This window comes from Lepisma saccharinum, chromosome 16 (assembly GCF_977018435.1).
Source record: "Lepisma saccharinum chromosome 16, izLepSacc3.1, whole genome shotgun sequence".
Taxonomy (NCBI): domain Eukaryota; kingdom Metazoa; phylum Arthropoda; class Insecta; order Zygentoma; family Lepismatidae; genus Lepisma; species Lepisma saccharinum.
The window spans coordinates 48,086,291-48,113,925 of NC_139244.1; the positions used below are offsets into that span (position 1 = coordinate 48,086,291).

Consider the following 27,635-nt stretch of genomic DNA (forward strand, 5'->3'; position numbering starts at 1 on the left):
AAGACACAATGTATTGCTTGCGTTCGTCTGTTAATAGTGCAAAGAAAATATGTGCAGGTTTGGATAATAAGAGGATCAAATTTATGGACATGATTCATCAAGTATCTACAAAGGTTTGTATTACGCAGAATATGGTTTTCATAATTATGACCCCTCTTTCTTTTCTAATGTAATATAGTATGTCATAAAATTTAAGGTCACTTAATGTTAATCAGGATATTGCCTATAATTTTGTATGAGGTCCGATTTTACTGAACCATCACCAGGAATCGAACCCTCAATATGAGTAACCAGAAAACTATCGGAGCCCTTAATGTTTTAAACGCATTAGATTATCGATATAATGCACTTTCTTCCTTCAAGCTACCCGAATTGAAGCTACACAAATTGCTATGGTGATTTTGCTGATGTTACTTTTAAACATCTACTCAAAATGTCCTTACATACAATCACCAATGATTTTCAACACCTTCATTCATCCGAAATTGTGTTTGCATTTTTGTATTTTTACGTCCTTTTCTGCCACTTTTAGTTAACCGCGACGATGAGTGGCGAATAGACGAAGTTGACGAAGGGACACTCGCAAATAACATCCACGCCACGCAGGAAATTCGAACACAGGAACATTGCCTCCCCGATAGTGTAGTGGTATCGTTGTCGCCTTTTAATCAAGGGGTCCCGGGTGCGTATTTATCTCTGAAATCTACTACACTGTCAGTTTCAACCCTGCCATCTAGCGTTACCTTGAAGAAACACTGCATTAACGCGTATTTACAAACCCTAAATTGCTGCAGAACCAGATGTATATAACGCTCTCTTATTGGCTGTGCGCACCGGAAGTGTTTACGTTCCTTGTCCGTCATTCCTTGTTTGACTGTTTGACAGGATAAATATGGAAAGATCAGACTCGTGATTATTTAGGAATAATATTTGTAATCAAATTGTCGAAATTATGCTAAGAAATATATATTTAAATAAAAAAAACTGTTAAGAATTGGATCGTTTTCAAGTGATAAAAATCAACATGAAGCCATCGAAAATAATAATGTTGGTATGTCTCAAAGCAAGTATTGAAAGCGCTTGTAACATAATTATAAAAAGTGACTACTATATTAAAGGAGAAATTTCATATCTTGGAACTGGGAATATACTAAATAAGAAATCGATTCACTTCAAGAAGAGTTCTGATTTCCTCTCTTTCAAAGCATTAATTTAAAAAATATGCTAGAAAATTAACCTCAGTTTGAGGGGGTTTCTTATACTGTTGGGATGGATCTCTGAAATCTACTACACTGTAAGTTTTAACCCTGCCATCTAGCGTTACCTTGAAGGAACACTGCATTAACTTCCCGAATGACAGCCAATCAGAAGCCACATATTGCTGGAGGTTCTGCAGCACTATGGGGTTTGTAAATACGCGTCCCGGGTTCGATACCCGGTGGGGGCACGTAGTGGTTCGGATCCCACTTTAATGTGCAGGACCAGTCCCGATTAGCTTTACTGTACATAAAGTGGACTTAAAAACATAAACTCACTCACTCGAACAGGGGAACGATGCTGGCGAGATCGCACCGAGCCGCCATTCATTCGCGTGTGTCGTTTCTTGAACTAATTAACTTGGCTTTAATTTTAAACACCAATAACATATCTTCATTTATATACATGAGAAAAATAAAGTTGTTAATAAATTTGAAACGTTAAATGGCTAGAAATGATTGATATTATTTTTATTAAAAAAAAATATGGATAATATGCAACTGATGTCGTTACCAGATTAATTATTAGACTGTCACTTTACACAAGGTGGCACATGAAAGAGTAGCCCGTGCCTACAGCACCGCAGATTAATACTACGTAAGTGAAGAATAAAGAAATACACGGGAAGGGGGAAAAGCGGAGACACTGCTGACGGAGACAATGGCATGTGAATCCTTTTGGCGTTCAAAACAATACAGGCGAATCCAAAAACCAACATTCGCTCCGGAAACCTGCCAATCAGCATTAAGATTGTTGTCACCTTCAAGTCATAAATTTTCTCTCAATTTCACTTGCATAACTCTAACAACGAAAAATATGAAATTTGGAGGCCAATCGCTTGAAAGGGATATCCCCGAAAATTAACAACCAACCATTAAACCGCAGAGCACAAAAAGAAATTAATAAATAAAATAAAATAATTGAAGTACTTAGCTTAAACCAGTGGCGTGCCCAGGATTTTCGAAAGGAGGGTGATTGCGTGTACTTTTTTAGCAGTCAGCTCTAATGTTGTCATCTTTTCCTGCCTTTGACATTCTTTCTTTACGAATACTGAGCCAATTCCCCTTGAGTTCCCCACTGGCTTAAACGTATGTACTATTTTCCTGCTTGAATCCATGATACTCAAAAAAGTAAATTAAAATCTGGAATTAGTAAAATAGTGTATAATTTGCCTTGTTCAGCTGCAACTAATGACTGTTTCAATTTACGATACAATGGCCTTACTACAAATACAGGTCTATTCGGAACTGAGGGACAGCCACATAAAACGCAAGATAATGCTTCAATTCGTCCATTCATGCCTTTATTTCACTATCCACGGCAGGCTCCGCAGTTGGCTAGGTCACCGGATTTGTTGGAAAATCACACGCCTATCCAGTGGCGTGGCGTGGATTTTTAAAAGTGTTACCGGTTATCAGTAGGACATTGAAGGGAGACTTGGGCGCCTCCCCACCTCATGCCCCCCCCCCCCCAATGTCTTCCAAGTAGTTCATATAATATTAATCTGGTACGTATGCAATTCAATACTAGATTTTGGTAAAGTTATTAATCAGGAAAAAAAATGTTGACATAAGGACTAAAGTGAAATCGCAAACATTAGTTGTTGACACAATAATACGTAATTTGATATACTTACAGAAACATCGAAGGCTACTTAGAGAGCAGATCAATCCGACTTTGATAATAGTTATATGATGCTGGGATCCCGGGTTCGAAACCTAGCTTGGGCATGGGCGTTTGTGATGTCTATTCATCAATTTAATCATATCATCACTCATCCCCATCTTCGCAAATTAGCCAAAAGTGGCACAAGCGAAGCAAAATCAATCAAATCAAATCAAAACAACTTCTATGATGCTGTCATAAAGAGAAGTTTTTCATTTGAATTTGAATTTTTGGGTGCGTCATGGTTATGGTCCATGTTATCCACATCTGAGTTCGACACGTTTTTTTTTCACCCGAAAATAGAGTACATGGCCAACAAAAGAGTTTCGACAACTGCACACATCCACATAACCACGGATAGTCGTTATACCACGAAACATTGAAATGTCGGTCATATCCAGCAGACGACTTGGTTTTTAAATCGTTCAAAATAGACTTTGGCCTCCCTTTCGCCACAATTTCGATTTTTTCTGCAAAATAACGAACCGAAAGATTGCTTCAAAATATCTTCTATCGCCCGATTACACACACTGTCCAGATAGGATGAACCCGCCACCTCGGAACTCGGAGCAAGCTTCATTAATTAATTGACAATGCCCGAAAACAACATAAAGACGAAAGACACCAGTCACAAAACTCCCACTGCACAGTCCCTCCCACAAACCATTGTTTACTTTTGTGACACGTGAAGCACCTTCCTTGCCCCCTCCCCTCTCAGCATCGTCCCTTCTCCAATATTTCCTTCGGAACCTGCAAGAAGTCCAGTTCTACTAATGTTGCCATCTTAGTTCTTTTGAAACCAGATTTACCCAAATCGCGAAACTTTTCGTTTCAAATAAGACGTATGTAGAGTAGATGTAGTCTTCATCTGTTTCCTAACTACTCCCACTCCCATGTTTCGCTAAATCCACTGAAATCTCATTTCTGACACCACTACTATTTCGTATATTTTACGTCCTTTGCTACCTTTAAGGCTTTCGCTTTATAGGATAATCGTGACGATGAGGATGCATGGTGAATTATTGAAATAAAATTATTATTTCTTTGTGTATGTAATTATTAATTTTTATAATTATGTAAGTAAAATAATAACAACGAACATTGAAATAACCATTTCTTGCTGAGGATTCGAACCTGCGACACCTGACACTTCAGAGCGTGCTAAGATAACAATCAGGAAATTATGCTTGTAAGTATTGTTTTCACCCAAAAACAGATCTACCACCTCAAAAACATTGCTTCAATCCGAAATTATTGCATTCCTGCGACAACGTATGTCAATCTCAATCAGTATTATCAACAATTATCACAAATTCCTGTAACCGAAATAATATTATACGTGTGAAATATAGAATTTTAGGTTGACATTTTTAGAAGGACAGCGGACCCCTTGACCATACCCATCCCTCTCCTCTCCTTCTCGCCCATGATGTCGAAGAAGGACAAAGAGGACTTTCGTAATCGCTGATATTTAGTGTAAATACAAAATATCACTTGGTAGTTTGCTTCTGCCCCAGTGTGATTTGATTTTTTAAAGTTTTGATTTGGCGATTTAAGTCCACTTCATGAACAGTAATGCTAATCGGGACAGTTTAAAGTTGGATCCGAACCACTTGTGCCTCCACCGGGTATCGAACCCGGAATCCCTTGATTATACTACCACTGCGCCATCGTTCCCCAGTGTGACTGGACACCTTCAGAGTAAGATAGACCCGATTAGGCGACTTAGCTCTTTTCTGTCAATTGAATATGGCAACACTGGTATGTTTCCGGTAAGGATCACCGGCAACTGCGCCGGCTAAACAGGCATGCCAAAAACCCGCCTCCTCCTCCTGCGGTCAGTCTTTGCCGCAACGCGAAGTCTTCCTTGCCTGGGCTCAGGGCCCTTTCCTCATGTTGCCTGTGGAGGGTACCGGATCAGTCCTCCTCTTCGCTTTTGCCGGTGTCAGAAAAAATGTCAGTCTGCAATGTTTACTTTACGACAATATTACCAGTTTATGTACGTAATAATATTTTAAGACGGGTTCTTCAATTCTTTATATTTTGGTGTTACCTGCGGTAACAGCGGCTACATGCACGCCACGCCTCTGCGCCTATCAAAGGTTAAAAACCCATCACCGGCGATGCATGCTATTCGTCTGCTTCTCAGCCGAACAAACAGGCCGAGGTAGCGAAGAGGAAGAGGTAGCTTCAGTGAATGAAAGAATAGGCACATCGCTATGAAATTCCAGTACACTGAAGTCAAGAAATATATTGTTTTAAAAGACGAAGAACAAGTAAGTGAAACAAATGAAAATTCTAATGCATTAAGCCAAAAACATGTAACGACATAATTTATCAAAAAAAGGAAATTAATTTAATACACACGTACCTTACGTTTCATCCAAAGTTTGGATTCCTTCAAGTCCACGCTCAGTCTCGTCAGATTCTCTGTCATCCAGGGTCTCGCCATCGGAGTCAGATTCACTTCCAGATGATAGAGAAATGATAAAGTTCTCTATAACTTGATCGAGCACCGAGTCCTTTTCACGGTAAAAGTTCTCTTTTCCGCACACATGGTCGCATGCTTTTCTCCAGTTTTCCGCTGTCACGCTGTCAACTGCCTCCCGAAATAATTTTTCAACAAATACAAATGTATATTGTATTTTGCCACATAACCTTTTACTTGCCCCCAGATAAGTTCTATTGGATTTAATTCGCACATATATGGTGGGAGCCTAGCAACAGTATGGCCTGCTTTTTCTGCCAAAGAATCAATGTCATATTGCCGAAACCTATCTTTGTGTTGTTTGATCAATTCATATAATTTTGGTTTTACCATATCTAACTCGAAATAAATATTTTTGTCTTGTAACCAGGCTTGCATTTCACCCTTTTTTGAATTTGAGGTTGGAGCTTTGTTAATAATCTTGGAATGATATGAGGCGTTATCCATAACTATCACGGAATGTGGAGGAATGTTGGGTAATAGTTGATTTTCGAACCATTTTTTAAATCGATCGGCGTCCATCTCTTCATGGTAGTCTTTTGTTGATTTGGATTTAAATATCAACAAAGTATTCGAAATAAACCCATTGGAACTTCCCGCATGAACAACAATTATTCGCTGCCCCTTTCCTAGTGGTGTTTTCAAAGGTGTTGATCTTTCATTCTCCATCCACAATTTGCCTTTGGTGTGGTTTGCGTTAACCCACGTTTCGTCAAGGAATACGATAAATCGTTTAGCCTCCCCAAACCTTTTCATTTTCCGAAGATACTCGCTTCGTTTGGAAACCACGTCGTTTCTCTCTATTAAATACTTTCTTCCCAAATCATTTTTTTTATAGACAAATCCAAGTGCCTTAATCACTTTTCTGAAAGCCCACATAGAACCTTGAAACGAAATAACCTCCTTTGCTTTGTTGTACATATCACGCAGGCTCGGAATGCACTTGTCATCCTTCTACGCAAGAGATCTCTATCAAAATTGTCAATATTTGACCTCGTGGCTTTCCTTCTCCTCTTCTTACCTGGAGTTTTCATAGGGGACCCCCTGGCATCTGCAGCCTCCTTTTCTTTCAGAATGAGCCGAATGCAAGTTTCCGAAAGAAACTTTACACGCTTGTGGCTTTACACGCTCTGGCCATCACCAAACTTACTGAAATAAATGGTTCGTTTCTTCTGCACGCATCAAATTCTGACTGAAAAAAATTATACACATTCACCACCAATTCCCTCGCATCTGACCGTATACTTCTTCCACTACGTAAACCTCCTACAACCAATACAAACACTAACACCACAACAAACACAGGTATCAACATTTCCATCTCGAACACGTATTATATTTTGAGCACAAGCGCGCTCACTTACAAAAGGCAGAGGTCACTCACCCTTCCAGAGGGGTGCAGCGAGCTAGCTGTGGCAACCAGGCTCGCTCATTCGCGGACCTGATTGGTTCTCGCTGACACACCCCATATTGTCGTCTGCTGCAAGCCCGCGAAACGATCTTTCTAAGACCGCATGGATTATCGAGCAGTGGCGGAGATGGGGTTCCAAAAGTAGAAGAAGGGAGCAAGGTTCCATTTTTTTCAGCTGATTTTCTAATTCTAAGGTGGCACATTTATTACTTACCTATATGATTTAAGATGAAATGATACTACTAAGGTTACCTATATTTAAAATTTTTGAAATTAATTAACAGTATAGTAGAGTAAGATTTCTTTCGTAACATCTGTGGCAATTATGCATTTGCAACTTGGGAGCGAATCATAAAACTCGAAGCGTCCAATCAACAAGTGAGCCGGTGACGTCATCTCAACTCAGCACCTATCACTAAGCCTCTTTCTCGCGCTCTAGGCTCACTAGATGGACTCGCGTAGTCAGCTAGAGATGTTCCGAAAACAATCGGACTCTACTCATACTTGGAATATCTTATATTCTTAATTTAATTGTACAATTTACTATAAAGTTTCTTATTTTCTCAGAAGGAAATTGACGACCGACTCAAAGACAGGGACAAGTTAATAGTTTTATATTTTACTGCAGCCTGGTGTGGACCCTGCAAAATAATTTCTCCAAAAATTGAGGTACTTAGGAAAAAATCATTATGTTCACAGCTAAAGATTAGGCCTACTTATTGTAGCAATGTTGGAAATATCAACATAAAAAATTTAGTTCAGTGTCGGTTTTACAACGCTAAAACAACTATATAATAATACCAATAGTAAGAAGAACTTGAACGTGCGTCATTACGAGACTAAATAAATATATAAATGTCGATGTTTCTTCGATTAAATGAAACGTAAACGGCACACCTTATAGTAAAGTGGGGTGCATAAGTAGCAAGCACGCATCTACTGTAGAAATATATTTCGGGGTTGGAGTCAGAAACAAGTGTCTCAAAATAATGATAATAATAATGTTTAAATTAAAATGATCTTAATTCTATTAAATCATTAATATTAAGTATTCATTAAAATATTGAAATTAATTAATACTGTATTATATTTGTATTACATCAATCGGTAAAAAAACGGTGTAAGTATAGTGATATAACAATAAGTATTCATTATCTACCTTACGTATAGTTAAGGTCGGCAAAATTTGTAAAAAAAGAAAAAAAAACGTCCTAGCGAGGAACTCAATGCCAAATAGATCAAGAATTGAATATCAAAAACGGTGTTAGATCCAGTAGACGAAAAGTAAAGTTCCCGGTAATATTTTTTTGCATATTATAAGTAGTAATAAATCTTGCATAAATCTTCTTTGGTACTGTCATCCAAAGCAATATGATCTCAATACAACACTTGCATTCCAAGAAGTTTTGCTTCTCGATTAAACAACAAGTATATTTTCATTATTTAATTTCATTATTTATGTACTTAGTAAGTCTTTCTGGGGGGGGTCAGACGCTCTGGTTTCCCCTCTAAATACGTCCTTGATAAGTAGTACCAAGCAAATTGTCCATCACCATGTACAGGGTGGCCCCAAAAGGTAACCGAACACATAATACAACGGTTCTACATTTCGGTTACCTTTTTTTGGGCCACCCTGTATATTCTGTTGGTTTTATGCCAGGAGAGTTTCAAGATTCGAAAAAAAAAACACCAAACAAGCTGCTGACAAATCTTTGCTCCAATATACATAAAAATCCATTCCTTGAACACACATAGGATGCAAGAGAAAATTCAATGAAAATAGTCGTGGGCAATTTGCCGAGGAATCCACTTCACGCTAAATAGTCCTGGGGCAACCTATGCATCCGAGCCCCCTTCCCCAACTTTTAAAATTTGTTTAATGTATTCTCCAACCTGTTGAATCATACAAGAACCCCTCTCTGGACTTCATTTCCCTGAAGAAAAAAAGAGCAAAAAAATTCGGTTCAATTTCCTATTCATAATTGCATTCGGGTATTTTCATCTATTTTTTTCCAATTTATGGCAATTTAAAAACGAAGAACTTTATTTCACTTAATCTTGGTTGTAACAAGTACCGTACTCATTATTCATATGTTAGGGCGTATCCAGGGTGTGGGTCCAGGGGGTCCGGACCCCCCAAAATTTTGAAAATACTATGGCCACTAAAAGTTCTTATGTATCAGCAAGGGTGTCCACAGGGAGGGGGGGTTATGGCGCAGGCTGTGCCATCGAGATTATTTGGGGGAATTTTTTCCCTTCAATTAATGTAAAATTCAACATTAATATTTTTCTAAAATGTATGTAAAAATTTTACACCTTAAACGCACCATATTTAATCAATTAAATAAAGAAAAGGAAGTGTTTAAAGGCATTATCGAAAGGGGGGGAGAAATATCCAACTCTTACATATTACGCCTTAATTGACACGAGTTCTGGAGGGGATTCTGAATTCAATGTTGGAGGGGGGAGGGACAGTACCAACTCTAGGTCTTAGATTATGACATGGAAATTTTGGTGGTAGTATTGAGTATTAAATATAAATGGAGAGATATGAAGCTCTTGATAAAGTGTTAAATCTTAGATTGTCAAGGGATTTCTGTAGTGGAGAGAGAGTTCAAACACTAAATTTTGGAGACTGTATTTAGTGATATGGTATCCACACGTTTTCGGCCCAGAACGTGCCAAAACAGAAGCTGGAAAAGACTAAATATCTCGGGATCCTAAGAAAGTATTGACACACCATTATATTAATATTCTTGAAAGCCTGCAAAGAAATGGATGAGAAAATTTTCATGCTCGCTTCGCTCGCAATGTTATGTTCACAGAATGCGTGTTTGGAACTTTGCTGGGGGTGAATACGTTTTATGCTATACCTGCATTACAAGACTTAAGCGATATTCTCAATATTAATTAATAACATCACTTCTTAAAATGTAATGCTTAGTGTTGGTACAGCTACTGCTTAATTTAAAGCAGGTGCATCAATTTGGAACAAAAAGCTAAGAAAAAGTTACTTTCGGTAGACACGCTGTCGTAATTAAATACTTTGTAGAGATTACAATATAGTTTGAGGGCGCATGGGGGGGGGCGCATGACATGTTTTGTTTTGGGGAGGATGGGCACCCCTGTGTATCATACTGGGTAGTGATATGTCAGCTGAAAATCTGACAGTTCTTCTTGAAAAATGTCACAAACTTGGTCTTGACATGGAAAAATTCATGAGTCAAGGTTATGATGCGAGTGGCAGATTTAAACATTTCCGTATTTAGAGGGGGGGTTTCTAGGGTTCAAACCCCCCCCCCCCCCCCGAAACTTCTGACATGTTGGATTAATGGAAGTTCAGAAACCAAAATCTGTAACTCATTTTCCAAATTTTTTTTCGAAGCATCACAAAATACAAGGAGACAACGTTGAAACGATCAAGCTAGAATTTTCATACATTTGGAATTCTGAAACTTGAGTGAAACAGGATTTATTCCCGGAATCGCAACTCGCCCGCGACCCCTCCATTTTCACTTCTGCTGTCCTCTTTCCAGTCTTGTTCCTGCTTCACAAGGAATATAGACTGAAAATTCACTTATGATTGTCAAAAAGTTCCCTTTCCAAATTTGTAATTCCCTGTTCGATAAAGTTGAAAATCCCCTTGATAGGAGTTCAAACCTAGGATCTCCAATTTCGTAGCGCATTACATTCGCGATTGAGACAATCCATGCACCAGGCTAAGTTTTAAAAAAATAATAACTGGTTCCACACTTTTCAAAATTCCAAAAATTAAGTTTTAAGGTCAAACAACAAAAACATTGTGACTAAACTTTTCATCAGACTTTTAAAGCTTTTTCTTGAAGGTATCTAAAATTTAATAACAAACTATAATAATTGTGGATTTCAGTACACACTGTATGAAACGTAAAATAAAAAACAAAAAAAAAACAACTTGTGCTGGATATTCACTCGTCTGCTAGATTGAGTGAGCCCCGTCAAGGATATAACAACAACAGGGGCGGTTACAACAATAATAATAATAATAATACTAATAATAATAATAATAATTGTTATTATTATTAGGCCTATTATTATTATGGAATAAAATTGTTTTATTATTATGAAATTTTAATTATTATTGTATAATTATAGTTATTACTACTATTATTCAAATTTCTCGCGACGCCCATGGGAACAATTATGGATGAACCCCCCCGGAAAACATTTCCTGTCTACGGCCATGGATTTAATGGTGTGCAATCATGAATAAATCAACAATACCCAAAATAAATGTGTGCGCACTCTGCCAGTCATACGGTAAATGCAGCCTTATCTTCAGCCATGTCGAACTCCACCGTGATAAACTGTATTGGTACAGTAAGAAAAGTTTTTTTTGTCAGAATAATACATGCAGTGGTGAAATACTAGAAACAATATTGTATTGTGTACCAGGCAGTAAAAAAACACTATTTCTCAGTGTGTGTGTGTCTAGTAATTATTATTATTATTAATCTTTAATAAGATAGTATTATTATTATATCACTGTTATAACACTGTCTTAATGTAAAACTTTATGCGGCTTATGACATGCATTGGGGAATGGGCACCCCTAGCTGGACCCCACAAATTTTATTTCTGGATACGCCCCTGTTCATATGATAAATTTATTGGATTCTAAAATAAACTAAACTAAAATTGCTACTGCTACTACTAATAATAATAATATAATAATAACAATAACATAATTTAAAATACCTATAATGCAATAATTTTAAAAATGAACCCCCCATTGACAAACTTCTGCATATGCCACTGGTTTGTCACAATATTTTTGAGGGGGTCTCCTCGACATCTTCGATTCGACCCCCCCCCCCCTACGAAAATTTCTGGCGACGCCCATGATTACATTCAGGATATTTTCTCAGCAGTTGAACAGCATTTTAACGTTTCTGGGTGCGTCTGTGACACCACATATTGTGGTGTTACATATGGGCTCAAACTGTGTATAAATAATTCCACTTTCCACTACAAATCTCGCTTCAATAAACTCGAAAATAGTTTTACTGTAGATATTATTCACAGTTCTTGGCTTACAAGTTGATTTTAGGGACAATATTCGTGCATTCTTCACAACGAGTAAAAAAGATAAAAAAATGTCAATTTATATTCAACGAACACCAACACTTCACCTCAGTTAAGAGCTTTGTGCTTGAAGCAATTTTGTAGTCAAGTGTGTCTATTGATAATTTCAACATTCTTCTATTGATCAACTCCGCAGAAGCAAACTGATCTCTCTCTCTCTTTCCCACCTTACATATTTTATCCCCTTTTTCTTGCCTTTCTTTCGTTGTTTCTTTATCCCTTTCTCCTGTCATACATCTGCTCTCTTTTCTTCACTTCCTCCCCGTACAACAGGCCCGTAGCCAGGCAGCCCCCCCTGGCACTGCCGTCAACCCCCATGACATTAGGTAAAACCATTTTGTATATATTTTTTTGCAGTGAAGAGTGAAAATGTAGACAGCACATATTATTTTGCTCACAACTTTGGTGAAGGATAAATTCACATAACATGAACAGCAGCTTTTACATTATTTATCTGTACCTTTGCTGCCACTGTTGCGACCTCCCTTTTAGGCAGAAATCTGTGACTTTGACGCCATCATGCACATTCCCTCCGCATCTGCGTCAAAGGTAAACAGATCAGTAGCGTACGCAGGATTTCATCAAGGGGGGTGTTATTTCTAAAACTTTATTCCAAATTGACATTACCATTGTTTTATTATACTTTAATTAAATAATAATATTCAATTAATTAATAATACTTATAATTAATTAATTAGCTGAATTAATACTAAAATACTAATACCACTACTACTACTACTATTTCAGTCGTTCACCGCCAGAGTGACGGCCGTTCGGCGGACTCTTCATGCAACAGGTCCCGGCAAATTGCGTTCAGGAAGTCCGTAACAGAAACCGCTTGTTTTGTAATGTTTCCACTTTTCACAATTACAGTTACAATTACAATTGAAATAAGCACGTACCTTGTCGCAAGGATGCTGTGTGTGTGTGGAAAAGGTGTCCTCCCAAATACAAATATTTCTGGCACCTTATTTCTGACAGAAAATCTTAGATTAGACATCGTTACTTTATCGTCAGTTGTCAGAAAGGGAAGACAGCATCCCGGCGCATAAAGCAAACCGAAAGTGTAAAATGATATTTAAAAGTAATAATAATGATGATCACTAACCTCCTGTGTTATAAGAGATGTTGAAAATGACCTCCTTTAACAGCAATACAACACGTTTCTTAGGTTCAAGAGATCCTGTCTATCGTAATTCCCTGACCACTTTTCTGCAAGAATTCGTTTTCACGTAATTATCGTACATAAAAACTCTCTGTTCAAGACTATATTTGTTTAACGACATAACTAATGAATGAATAACAATTAACACACAATAAAGCATAAAGCACTGGCCATGAGTAGCACATTACAATAACACAGTATAAGCAACACGTGTACTGATAAACGCAAACAGAAGTGAACATGAACGTACACTGACTACGTCTGGTAGCCGACAGTGTTGCTAACCATTTTTCGGCAATGTCCCTACAGACGTAGTCAAAATGTCCCTACAACTGACCAAATGTCCCTACGCCAAGTAAAGCGACTAAAAAAATTATCACCTCATGAGCATGCAAAACAGAAGATAAAATATACACATTTACTTACCAAATCTTTCTGCTCGGTGCTTCCACAATTAATGAAGGAGCGAATTTACATTTGCCTATCCTAACTTAACCTAACCGTACCTGGAAGCGGCTCCGGCGCCTACCCAGCGTCGAATAACATGGGTACCTGGGGGAAACCCTGGGGGGTAAAGGCGGTCAGGGGCGTGATGCTGATCACATCACCCCCACTCACGACCGGATCAAGAAAGTGTGGGGCGTTACCCTCACACCCCCTATACGCCTTCATGGCGTGGTGCTATGCACAGGGGAACACTTTACCTTTTTTGTACCTGAATGGTTCGTAGGGCTATCCGTCAATGGTTTGTTGGGCTACCCGTTTTTCGAGCCCAAATTTTAACTATGTTTGCCTTGCCTAACCTAACTTAACCTAACCTTACCGAGAATGCTCAGTGGGGCTATTCCTGAATGGTTTTGCGGTAATTGTGATTACGAACCGATAAAAATTATTTTTTTCGTAGCACTTTAACATCATCGAAGACGCCATTTTAGTATCCTGCAATTTTATGATTGATGTAATGTTGCCAAATTTACCTGTAATCAAATCAGTTCTTCTACATCGTGATTGTCGCTGTCACATGTAAGCACGTTCTTTGGGCAATATACTGAAATGAATAAGTTTATTAATTAGCCCTCCTGCACACTCCACCTAACAATCTGTATAACATTAACAACTTTTTTACTGTTCTCTTCCGCTATTCTTACACAATCCATGCTCTCCAAGTATGAAATCAACAGTGTGGCAACGCTGTAGACAGCGTAACTAATTGTCATTTGTTCATATCAACAAATATGGCTACCATACTTGTATACGGAGAATCATTGCGAGAATTGAAATGCTTATTTTACAACTTCTACACGTTAATTAACATTTTTTCCCCCTCACCCCAACATGTTAACTTGAGATAAATCATCACGAATAATTATTTCGTGAGTATAAGACGTAGCATAGAAATTACAGAAGGGTCCGGTATTGTAAATTCTTGCCTTAATAAATAATAGGGGTGTGCGGGACAGAATTTTTTGGGTCGGGAGGGGATCGGGACGGTAATTTTTTTAAATCCCGACATTCGGGACTGAAAAATTTGCAATTTCCCGACCAAGTCGGAAAATTTTCGGGACGGGAAATGTTCGAAATTTCCCGAAGCACTGGAAATCTCGAATTTTACAAGTCATTTTCACTTTAAGTGATTGTTTTTGCATTTCTAGAATAAAAACTTACAATTTTCGATAAGTTCCAGAAACTTACAAGGCAGAAAACGTCGAGAATTAACGACTTTTTAAAGTAAAGGATCCCGCACACACCTAATGAATAACGTTGAGTCGTTTACTGTTGATTATGTTATTTGAAGTCATACATGCTGCTGCTGTGCAGAGATAGGTGTTGGTTGGTGATGCTGTATTTCCTGCAGTCTTTAACAATTCTGGTCCCATTTTATTTCCCTTTTTTGTTTTTGTATCACTTAACATTGAAAATATTCTTTCCGTTTCCGCTTTAGAATGTGGCAATGTTAGCACTATTTTCGCGAGAGTGGAAATGTTTTCAAAAAGGAACTTGCCTTGAAAGTTTTTGGTAACCGATAACATGTTTCAAAATTCTGATGGAGATTTGTTAGTTAGTTCTTTTTTCTCCTCTTCGCTAAAGTATCCAGATAAACTAATTCATAAAATGTCATTTACCAAGATTGAAAAAAGTACCTACGTTTTCCCTCATTTGGCAAAATCTGTCCCTACGTTCCTACGCGGGCGAAATTTAGTGAAAAGTCCCTATGCTTAGGGACATGTCCCTACGGTTGGCATCACTGCCGACACGTGCAGTATGAAGCGCCCTCTCGCGGCTGACAACTCACCCAACCCCCGATAAGCTGCCGGCGCTGTCGTGACAACTGAGGATAAAGTAGCGATGACTAATCTAAGATTAGATGTCAGAAATATGGTGCCAGAAATATTTGTATTTGAGAGGACACCTTTTCCAGCATACTTGCGACAAGGTACGTGCTTATTTCAATTGTAATTGTAACTGTAATTGTGAAAAGTGGAAACATTAGAAAACAAGCGGTTTCTGTTACGGACTTCCTGTAATGCAATTTGCCGGGACCTGTTGCATGAAGAGTCCGCCGAACGGCCGTCACTCTGGCGGTGAACGACTGAAATAACCTCCCTGTATTAAGTATTAGAGATCTACATAAATATAGTATTTATGAAAACTATAGAACTAAATTACTTTCTAGTCATTCGATTTTTATCAAATCCTGGGAGCATTTTTTGTTTCTTTGTTACGAAATAATTGTCTGGTCAACGAGGTGAGACATTTCAAGGGTGAAGATGATCCATAAATACAAGAAAATATATTAAAATAAATTGAAATAATCAAAGTATGGAACTCATCCAAGGAGCTGTGGTGATCTGGTCGGTAGAGCGTCTGAAAAGTGACAATCACGCGGGAGATCCGGATTCGATTCCCGAAATTGGTTGGAATTTTCCCGGCTTTTTTCCGGCAGAAATGTCCCCGATAATTCACATCCTGCGTACGCCAGTGTGTTGAACATTGTTGCAACTGAGATACAAAACAACTTTTTTCTCTTTTAAATCATAGTTACCCTAACCTAACCTCAAAAACTCGTGTTTATTTTCAAGGCATCACTCTGAAAGACGCATGTGTTTGGAATGCTCAGCTTTTCTCCATGCTGCATGGACATAATAATTCAAATTATTTATTATTATTATTATTATTATTAGTAGTAGTAGTAGTAGTAGAAGTAGTAATAGTAATATTATTGTCCCAGATGTTTGACTGTGAAAAATTGGCCATTTAATTTTTTCCACAAGCTCAAGGGGGGGGGTTTAAACCCCGTAACACCCCCCTTGCGTACGCCACTGAAACAGATCCCAAGTTTTGGGAACGAAGGGGTGTTTCATTGCTTCGGGCAGGGGTTGAATGTACTGTAGGCACTATGATTGAATATTGTACATTTTTGTGTGATTATAAATATCTGTATCATCAAAAGTAGTATGGATTGTGTAGTAAGGGATGATTTCAATAGCAGTCAATTAACACTTCAAGCGAAGTTTTTGTATATTTCTAAATTTTATGTAACATTATGACACCCCCCCCCCCCCACACACACACGCACATACTTTACCTTCATTTAACACTGTTAAACTTTTGAAAAATGGACTTTGTTTACAAAGCCCCCCCTGATAACCTGTGAGCCCCCCCTGGAGATCAATTCTAGCTACGGGCCTGCCGTACAATCTCTTCAATCTCTTAGCCTCCCCGATGGCATAGTAGTATCGTCATCGCCTTGCAATCAATGGGTCCCGGGTTCGATACCCGAAGGACCTCTATTTAAACTGTAGGTCCAGTCCCAATTAGCCTTGTTGTGCATAAAGTGAACTTAAAACACCAACTCAACTCTTCAATCTCTTCCCCCTTTAACTCTCTATTTCTCCATGCTTTTTCTCTCTCTATATTTTTCATCCATCTCCTCTCCTATCTTTGTCGATCTTTCAGCTTGAAGTTTTAACTTGATTGTTTTCGAAAGAAACACGAATTTAATCGTGCACAACTGAGAACACAGGGGGCGCCAAACCAGGACGTGTCCTCCTTGAGTAGCTAGCTTTGAAACCTTAATTTTGATTACATAACCATGGCTATTCGTTTTTAAAAAGTTGTTACAAGAGATAGAAGCGAGTTTCAGAAAATAAGTCTAGATGGCAGCACAACGTGAAAGAATATAAATAAATTGTTGAAGGATAAATATCGATTTAGTGAAAGTAAATATACAGCAGAAATGTGTAGAAAAATGAAAGCAATTTACAAAGTATAGGTAATAGATGGAAAGGAAAATAGAAGTCGTTTTCATCGTTCCGCAAATTCAAACCTACGGTCAATTGTCAGGCACGTTTAAAGAAGTACTCAACGAAGCAATACAACAAAAATAAATACATTTTGCTTTGGTGCTCATTTTCATCACCTGTCTGATCAGCAGCAGCGCTGCAGCTATGTAATAATTAGAGCCCGGAAGTTTGGCAAAATGCCTCTTTTTATCTACTGCATATATTGATAACATTTTTCAAGATATACGTTTCTTATGTTGTTTCGAATGTTTTGGAAGCCTTTTCATTTTGCCTATTTTGCCTATTTGGGACCCCACTGCCTATTTTTAATTATAATGCCTTCTTTTTGCCTTTTTCAATGAAATTTGACATTTTTTTTAAAAAAAATGTGTATATAAATTATTTTTCTCCCAAAAAACGTTGTTGGCATTTATTTTTCTTCCGTTTATTATGTGAATATTTTTCGCCTTATTTAAGTAATATTGAACTCACGCATGTTTCAACATTGCTGAAGGAGAAAAGTGTGAGAAAAAAGTATTTCATGCTGAGTCAGGATATTGCCTTTCGGTTAACATTTCTTGTGCACGATTGACTGCTGAAGTGGACAGGTTGATTTCGAACACAAAGAAAATATTTCTGAAATCTCCCTATCGAACCCGAAAATTTCAGGAAGTTGCGATTCAGCTTAGTTTACCTCAGCAACCAATCTTGACGAGATAGGGAACCTGGATATCAGGAGCTATATATTATGCTAACAACCTTCAAAAATCAATGAAGTGATCGATGCTCTTCCAGAAAATGAAGCGGCTTCAATTCATGAAGTGAAAAAACTCCTGTGCTATTCAAGTTTACTTTTGCACATTATCGTGCATTGCCAGAGACAATTACAATTATAGCATCCATGAAAAATCTTCGAGGAATCTATGCAGCAGATGATGGAAGTGCCAGGAGAAAAGGGGTCAGCTGTTGCGGAAAAGTGCAAACGGGTAGTGAGTGCAAATGAGGACTTGAAACAATTGAAAACAATTTGTGATATTCTAAAAGGTGAAAATGCTGTTACCAAAATGAGTCCAGCTACATTAGCTTGTTATATGTATGCTCCAATAACTTCTGTCGAAGTAGAAAGATAATTTTCTATTATGAAAAATATTCTCTCTGACAGACGACTATCAATGAATGTTTAGAACTTAAAAAGCACCTTGTAGTTATGTGCAATCAAGACGGAGAAAATTGAAATGCTCTTCCCAATTTAGATTTTAACATTTTGCCAGAAATTATAGATAAAAGTAAGCGACTTCTAAATGTGCCTTTTTTCGGTTTATTTTGCCTTTTTTCATTTTTAGTGCCTATTTACCACATTATAAATGCCTTTTTGCCTGCCTATTTTAACGAAAATAAATGCCTGAACTTCCGGGCTCTATAAAATGCGGTACATTTATAAACCAACGAAGCAGTTGTAGGGTTCCGGGGGGGGGGGGGGCTATAGTCCCCTGATCACCTTACTAGTACTAGACTACGTGCCTCTCCAATGAAGAAAATTCTTAATTTAGTACTGACTGTATAACGTAATACATAAATTGCAAAATCTTGTAGCAATTTAAGCTGTTTTGATATCATTATGTAGGTATTAAATCAATGCATACCTACAATAAACATATTCTTTAACAGTAATACTTAAGGTATTTAAAAATATGGGTATTATTTTCTTATTTAAAACCATAAATATGTAACGTGGTCAAGATTTTTACTGGGAGTGGTAAGGATGTATAGTAAGTAACCCTCTTATTCACCTCGCCCAGGTGAAAATTTCATCTTGAGCTGCCAATGTGAGAACACTTAATTTTTGCAATATTTGTGCGTTTTAACTGCAAAAAGGCAAATTCACGCGAAATTACAGAAATCGTGTATTGCGTCAACATCCCCTTTGTTTACGGAGTTCACGAAAAACATGATTAAGATGTATTGTTCCAAGTATATATTCAATTTCTTGCAACAATTAATGATTTTCAGTATTATCGTTTTTAAATAAGAAATCCAGTGTCCACTATCTACTTTATATACAAGTCCTGGGTTGGAACGAAAATTAATTCTTATATAATGCATATTTTCACTAATAATACTTTCTATCCTTTAGGAGCTGGCAGAAACTATTTTGCAGGAGGCAGTAGCCATCCTGAAGATTGATGTTGATGAGCACATAGATATAACAGACGATTACGGTATACTGTATGTACCCACTTTTGTGTTTTTCAAGGATGGGAACAAGGTGAGAATAAATATTCTTCTATGTTGTACTTTGATAATTTTCGTCGCTTTTATATAACTTTATGTTAATCGTGACGACGAGGATGGATGATGGTTTGATGAATAACACTGTAGTGGAACCTGGACAGGAGTCGAGCGTAAATCCCGAGAGATCAAAGAACCAACTTCAAATTCTATTTTTGTCTTGTCCGCCGAAAGCAGGGAGGGTCACATGAACCATTGAACCAATCGCCCTTGGTCCAGTTGCCATGGTGAGGGGAAATTCTTTGGTATTCTAGGTTGCCAAACTTATGCAAAAGTTTTCGAAACAGGTGTGATATGTTCCTTGATCATGTGAGATTTTAGAACCTTCGGATCGAAGATTATGTAACGAACACGTTTTCAATGTTGGAAAGTTAGCAGAAAACATATTTTAAAATCCATCGTCAACCAGTCCTAAGAATAAACAGATGAACTATAGTTCATGATATGTAGTGGAATTTCGAATAAAAGGGCTTCTATCAGCTTTATTTATCTATCAAGAATGTATTTTACCATCCAGCATTTAAGAGCAAATTTTCAAAGACATGCCGGACCAAAGGGCATTATAACCCCCTCTTTGGAAGGCCACTGATAATGCGAACAAAGATATTATCCTGCACAGTGGCATGCCTGAGAGGGGTTGTTAAATTTCCACGTCCCCTTCGAACCTGCTTTCTTAAAGAAACAAAAATTAAATACAGGAAAATATGCACAATATAGGATTGATCACGAAAAATGGGCGTAATCAGGGACGGCTAATGATAAAATTTTCACCCGGGTGAGATGGATTTTTGGCGCCCCCTACGTTATACCCTGCCCCCCATATCTTTCTGCCCTGATCCTCCTACTTTCCCCCTTCCTTGAATAATAATAATAAAAATATATGACCAAGTTATATATTTATGGTTTTAATGACAAAAAATCATAGGCTTATTTTTTTAAATGCTTTAAGTGTAAGTGTTAAAGAACACGTTTATTGTACATGTGTTTTTTAAAATACCTACATAATTACATTAAAATAACAGTAATCTCTTGGCTTAAATTGCTACAGGATTTTGCAATGTAGTTATTATGATATTATGCAGTTGTAATTTCAATTAATTATTGTCATCAATAAATACAACTTAAGAAGAAGAGAAAATAGCCACGCACCCAGTGGAGGAAGGCACATGGTGGTTCGAATTCCACTTTAAACTATAGTTCTAGTCCCGATTAGCCTCTCTGTGCATAAAGTTGACTTAAAAATAAACTCAACAATCAAATAGCCACGGTTATGTAAACGAAAATAAAGTTTTGACGCTAATCAAATGGGGCATCCCGGGCAACCGTCCGGTCCTTAACCCCCCCACGTAATTACCTTTTGCAGTCGTAAATGTCCTGTACGAAATTTCTGAATTTATCACTTCTTCTTTATCTTTTTCATACAACTCATTTCTGTCCTATAAGGACAATCACAGACACTTCTGGGTTGTAACGATGACACAGGAAGTCAACCGAGAAATGTCCGTGACTGTACACGTAAGTCCAGTAGTGAATTGGCGATCTTACTCGTGGGCAGGCGCGTGCCCAGGATTTTCGTAAGGGGGGGGGGGTTATGAATCCAATACATTTTCCAGTTCACATTTCAAATTTCTTGTAATAAATTAGATAATTAATATACTTGGATTTTACCCCAATGAACGCAATCAATGTATTTGCTATGGATGCTTCATGTTTTTATTGCATCATATAAAAGCACCTGCTTGAATATTTCCAAATTATTAATATTTTATATTTAATTGCTCAAATATAATTTTTAAACAAAAAATATGTACACTCAACATTGTAACAACATTAAAGAGATTAAGACTACTTGATGTCTTAAAGACAGTAATAAATAAGGTACCTCAGTTCAACAATTTAAATTCTGAAATTTAGGCATCGAGGTTTCTGTGTGAGTTCTGACAGTATGTCGTCACAAGTAACTTTTATATCCCGGTGAATGTTCAGAGCAGCTAACCCATTTAATCTTTCTTCGCAAATGGTATGTCGAAGATAGGTCTTCAACCGCCTCAAAGTTGAGAATGATTTATCATTTGATGTTGTTGTTACCGGGATTGTACATAATATGCGCAAACGTGTTTACCCAGGGAAATATTGCTTCACTGCACATATCAATTGCTTCAAGAGCATTTACTGGACGTGTTTGCATTGCTGCAAGATGACGATACCACAGTCTCATTTCAGTGGGAGCGTCGTCGCCTTGTAATCAAGGTGTCCAGGGTTCGATACCCGGTGGAGGCACATAGTGGTTCGGATCTCACTTTATACTTTAGGTTCAGTCCCGATTAGCCTCACTGTGCATAAAGTGGATTTAAAACATCAATTTAATGAACATTGTACTTGTTGTGGAGATGATTTTGCTAAATATTGTGTACATTTTTGGCATTGTATTATTATATTATTGGTCAAAACATTTGTTTGACAGTCGACAAACAAATACGAACCCCTTCAGTAATTAACATTTTCTACTACAGTGTCATTAATGTGTCATATTCATTTTCATATTAGGTCTGTGGAGAGGAATTTTGTATAATGTTAACGTTATGGAACTGCGAAACCAACCGTTGAAGGGGCCACTCCCCCCTTCCCCTCCGAAGCCCAGTACCGCACCACAGGATCTGTCACTGAGCCCGACAAAATCTTGCCACACAGTGCTCGAAATAGAAATTCGTAGCCGAAAAGGGAGGGGATATTTGATCGATTTTGGAGATACGAGGGGGTACATCCTTGTATGGATCAACATGGAGACAATACAGTAGGTGGAGGATGCTCAATATGCAAATTATTCTAATTGGGGGTATGATTTGTGAAACTTTCTTAACTGGAGGCAGCATCCCCTACTTCGACCACTGATGCCAGAAAAGATGCTTTCAGAAAATGAATTTATTACTCCACACACATATTACTTATTGTATTTGTTGCGTTTGTACAAGAGAAATATTCAGAAGATTTGTAAGGAATATTTACAGTTAATAGGATGCCTATCTAGTCTATCCCGTGTCGTAATACAAATTTTATCCCTTTCCTACAAAATAATAAAACTCTCCATGGCAACCGTGATTTTATAATGTGGTTGCATACATATACACTGTATAGTAGCACCAAGTTTTCTGGGACCTCGGAAAATACGTGCCACTGCTCCGACGCCAGGGTTTCAAATGCCTTGGTGGATCTATAAGATAGGTAATATCGTTTTTCGAGGGTTCGTGAACAAAACAAAAAGTAAATGATTGTAAAGTCCATTTTATATTCAGATACGTTAATCGGGACTGGACTTAAAGTTTAAATCGGGATACGTACCACTGTGCAATGCACCTTCACAGGGGATCAAACCCAGGACCTCTTTGATTACACCACCATCGGTGAGGCCCCTGAAATCATTGAGGGAACTTGTTCATCTTCATGTTATCTCGCCCTGCGAAAGTTTATTGGTGACATCCTACACACGTCTTCCAGACATACACACGCGGGCACCCCCCCTCCCTGCACACACACGATTGTATGCTTACAGCACATGCTGTGGCCTCCCAGAAAAACAATTCTAAATCCGCCTATGGATATATCTGCTATCAAATAATGAACGTCACTTACCTCGACAGTTCCTTGACATAATTTTGCAACAAGGTTTGCAATATCTTCTGTTATGCCTTCTTGTTGAATATCAAGAGTCTGAAAGTTCGCACGTTTCACTCTCGCAATTCGGATGGAATTCCTCTGAACTTAAATCGACCATTTCTGACGTTCTATTTGTGGAAGGTGAAGCTTCAACTTCCATTTTTTGTTTCTTTTGGAAATAATCTAATACGTATTTCTCCTCTTTTCTCTATCCATCTTTAGTTCCACGTCAAAAATCTATTACACACGCAGAAACGTAACACACAACACGACCACTTCGACTTGCTACCTTGCAGACTGCAACTCGCTACAACCCCAGTGAACACCAGGACTTGGGACAAAGATACCGGGCGGTCGAATGTCTGAACCATGCATCCAGCTTGGTCCAGCTCAAATTACGTCACCAGTGTTGACAGCAACCAGTAGTGTCAGTGTCAGTAGTGTTGGCAACTGCTAAATTATTTACGCACAAATTCAAGTGAGATCTTTCACACATGTTACAAGAAAATTCAATAAACTGAAGGCTGGAAATTGGTTGAGAAAAAAATATCTAATTTGTAAAGAGCACAAGAGTTACCCCCACACCCCCTATACGCCTTCATGGCGTGGTGCTAAGCACAGGGGAACACTTTACCTTTACATTTATACAAGAGTAAAACGTATAATATTTTGGCATATTAATTGCTTTTATTTTGTTTATGAACTGACTGGGCCAGTTGGGCTATTGTTGCATCCTTCACCCCTCCCTTCCTCCCGGCATGCTATTGTACAAAACATCGCTTGCCTCCTTCGTAAAACCATGCTTCGCTACTGCCTGCAACAATTATTATTATTATTATTATAATTATTGATATTTTGAAATAAATATGCATCCAGGTGCGAAATAAGATTTCGACTTACTTTGCCTACTAATTGTAGTGATTCAAATCTCACAGAACTTTGCTCTGCTGGCATAAATGGTATAACAAGGGGGAAAAAAGGAAAGTTAGCAGCACTGTCGTAACAGGAAAGGGAGGGTCATTCTCCTAAGAGGGCCATCGTGGGTGAAAGAAAGGGGAGGAGGGATTCCTTCAGTTCGCATTCCAAGGGTTACGGCTCTTTTCTTGACCATACTGAGAAGGAAATTCTCCTTTCTTTTCAGTGACTAAGGAATGAATGAATGCTTGTGCATTGCTGTAACTCAACTCCAATATTATCAAAAGTAATTGAAGAAGCAAATACATTTCTCATTGCCAAATGTAAACATTTTACAATATTGGCGATTTATGAAATAAAATGTATTTCTGTTTTGAATTTTTTTAAATTACGAAACCAATGGGGGGGGGGTTTAACTCCCACCAACCCCCCCCTGGGCACGCCACTGCTCGTGGGCATCCTACTTTATTCACCTCCCGCTGAAATAGTATTCGTCTAATACAGTTCTTGATTTTTTCTTCCCGTTCGTCTCGCCTATCAATTACGGATTTATCGAAACAAGATTTGGCCGTGTCTCGGTTTTCTCTCGGGTTGAAAATACCGCTCTCGTTCTCGAATCCGTCTCCATTTATAAACGTTTTTACGAGGAAGTATTGATCTCGTCTCGCTCGAAATATACACGGTATGAATAAGGAATACATGTCATCGTGCCAGTAAGACAATCAACTTGTTTTTTATTTGACGCTAGCGAGACCTCCGAAAAAAAAGAGGGATTTTTATACTCGCTGTATGCAACCACGAAGCACAGGTTCAAAACTGCCACTAAAGGATAGACTTCAAAGTCAGATTTTTGTCTAAACGGAAGGCCGGAACAGGGGCAGAGAAGGTACAGATAAAGGCGTCCCCCGTGAAAGAATTTTCTAAAGTCTAGAGAATCACCTACATATTTGATGCTACTTACACTTCTGCTCCTAAAAAAGATGAACGAATGTAATAGCTGCTGTTAATGTTCTGTGAATTTAACCTTCACCAAGTTGTGAGCAAAATAATATCTGCTGCCTACATTTTCACTCTTCACTGCAACAAATTATACAAAATAGTTTTACCTAATGTCAAGGGGGCTGACGACAGGCCCCTCCCCGGCTATATTTATATCATATCTAATTAACCTTAATCTATATGGGTTGTATAATTAATACTGTATATAGAATAAATAACAAGCAGGTGAAATTTTGAGAATACGCCACTGATTGAAATATATTATAAGATTCAATATTAGTGATCAAAGAGCTAAGTGTCCCAAAATATGTTATGTCATTTGGAATTCATAATTGGGTTGATTATTTGATATTTTTCTCAACAGGTAAACACATATGTTGGCTCAAGTGTGGATGACTTCAAGAAGTTAGCATTGGAATTGAACCCACCATCAGAAACATAGAATCTTCAATATCAAGGTTTCCAATTTGGACATTATAGCATCAGTTTCACACAGCTGAGGGTATTTAGTCAGTGCACAGTGCTAACACAAGAATTGTACAAAAGCATTCAAAATTTTGTATATTAAAAATGTAGTTCTTGATACATCCAAAGGATCTTATTATTAAGAGTAATGTACGTGATTTAAGGTAACATTTTTCCAGGAACTTTGAATATGCACCTGCAGGATGTGCCAGTGCATCAGCAACAGCATTCAAGGGACATTGCACGCACTGGTGGAGAGTACAGATATCTGCCATGCCTTGGTGCCATTATAGCTACATACTTCTGATTCTTGCACAAGAAATTAGATTTAAAAATAACCTTTTTGTATTACATATTCACAATCTCCATTATCATATCTAACCCTAACAGACACGGTTTGTGCCTTGCTTTCCTGAGGGTTCACCAAAGTCACACGGCAAATATCCAGTTTCTGTAAATATACCTTTTCTGCCAAACAAGTAGGTGGTGAGGACTTGAAAAAAGTTATCCAGAACATTTTCATCTGGGGGCATAAAGTTTTATAGAAGGGGTAAATGCAACATCAAAATGACAAGGAATTCTGTCGTTATGAAAAACTTTGGAGGGTTGTCTGCAAAATGAATTAGCACATTGACGCCATCACCTGTCACTTCACTGTTGTTCCTTTCTTCATCAATATCTGGTTTCCAAATGGAGGTGAAAGTCAGGATGTGCTAGTCTTGTTTCCCGTGCCACACCAAGTGTTGCCCCTAGCTTCTGCTCTGTGACTCGAGCTGCAGGTCACATAAATGTAAGCAAAGGCAAAGGAGTTGATCAACCCGCAGAGGCAATTAACACTCTTCAGAAGCAATATTTTCATTACATATGTTTTTCCCATTGCTTTTCTGCTCAAGTTATTAACGTTGGTAGTAGAAATAGATGGAAACTATAAGAAATTCAGGATTGATTGCACACAAAATCTTAATTTGTTTCATTAAATTATAAAGGTTACTCATCTGCAAGTTTTTTTAAAAAAGCTAATCACTACAATCAAGATGGATGACGATTAGACGAAACAAAGCATGATAGAACATGCATATCCTGCATGCAAAAAAGTCATAAAATCTCACAACCTAGAACATTATCATGTCATATGCCATTATAGCAGACTACAATTACCCAATATTTCTAAAATACATCATGTTCATCAGCACCTGCATGTGGTGGAAGAGGTGGACTGTCATGGAACCTCCGCTGAAATAACCAATGTAATGAAATAATGAATGTGTGGTATGGGAAACTGTAAAAAGGGTGTTAGGGATGTGTGGATGAACCACTGACCTAACTCTTTCATACAACCCAAACAATAATCAATTATAAACTACACCCACAAATAAAGAATGACTAAGCAGAACTGGTCCTTCAGTTTTTACCAACAAATCGCAAGCACTGAAGTGTGCATATACTTGAAATTCAACCTGACACCCCTTGATTGAAATGTTGACATCTTGTTCAAATTTGGGATTATCTCTATCCCTTCAATGGACAAGAAAATTAGTCTGTGTTAATTATATCCAATTTCTAGTGGTCATTTCTTACCTTTGCAAATAGCAACAGCTACAATGTATTGCATAATGTAACCTAAAAACAGTCCACGCTTTGTTTTGCTCAACTCATTATTTAATATTTTCCAAAAACTAGCCAAGCACTTCAAAAACTAACAAACTTGAGGCTATGACAGGGTTAGTCACATCTTCGTATTTTGTCTAAGATTGCTCCAGTCTTATATTTCCATTTAGAGGAAGTGTTTCCACCTTCAAGGGCAACATCTGAAAGCATGAATGAGTTATTTTGCTAATGTATCTCTTATACTTTAATTCATCATCATTAATCCCAGTTTCACTCAAAACTAGCCATCTATCTCTACCACAATCTTGCAAT

The 27,635-nt window shown here is 37.8% G+C and overlaps 1 protein-coding gene across 2 annotated transcripts; it reads left to right on the forward strand.

Annotated features, from left to right (window-relative positions):
- Positions 1-25,790, forward strand: LOC146000066 (thioredoxin-2-like). 2 transcript variants are annotated; one of them, XM_083137391.1, is made up of 4 exons: positions 1-113; positions 7,389-7,490; positions 19,528-19,659; positions 25,615-25,790. In XM_083137391.1, exons 1-4 carry the CDS (start codon positions 9-11, stop codon positions 25,690-25,692), a joined length of 417 nt encoding a protein of 138 aa, XP_082993517.1. In that variant the 5' UTR covers positions 1-8; the 3' UTR covers positions 25,693-25,790. The 2 variants fall into 2 exon arrangements, with proteins under 2 accessions (XP_082993517.1, XP_082993518.1); XM_083137392.1 differs by lacking the exon at positions 7,389-7,490 and having other exon boundaries at positions 7-113.
- The last annotated feature ends 1,845 nt before the right edge of the window (positions 25,791-27,635 follow it).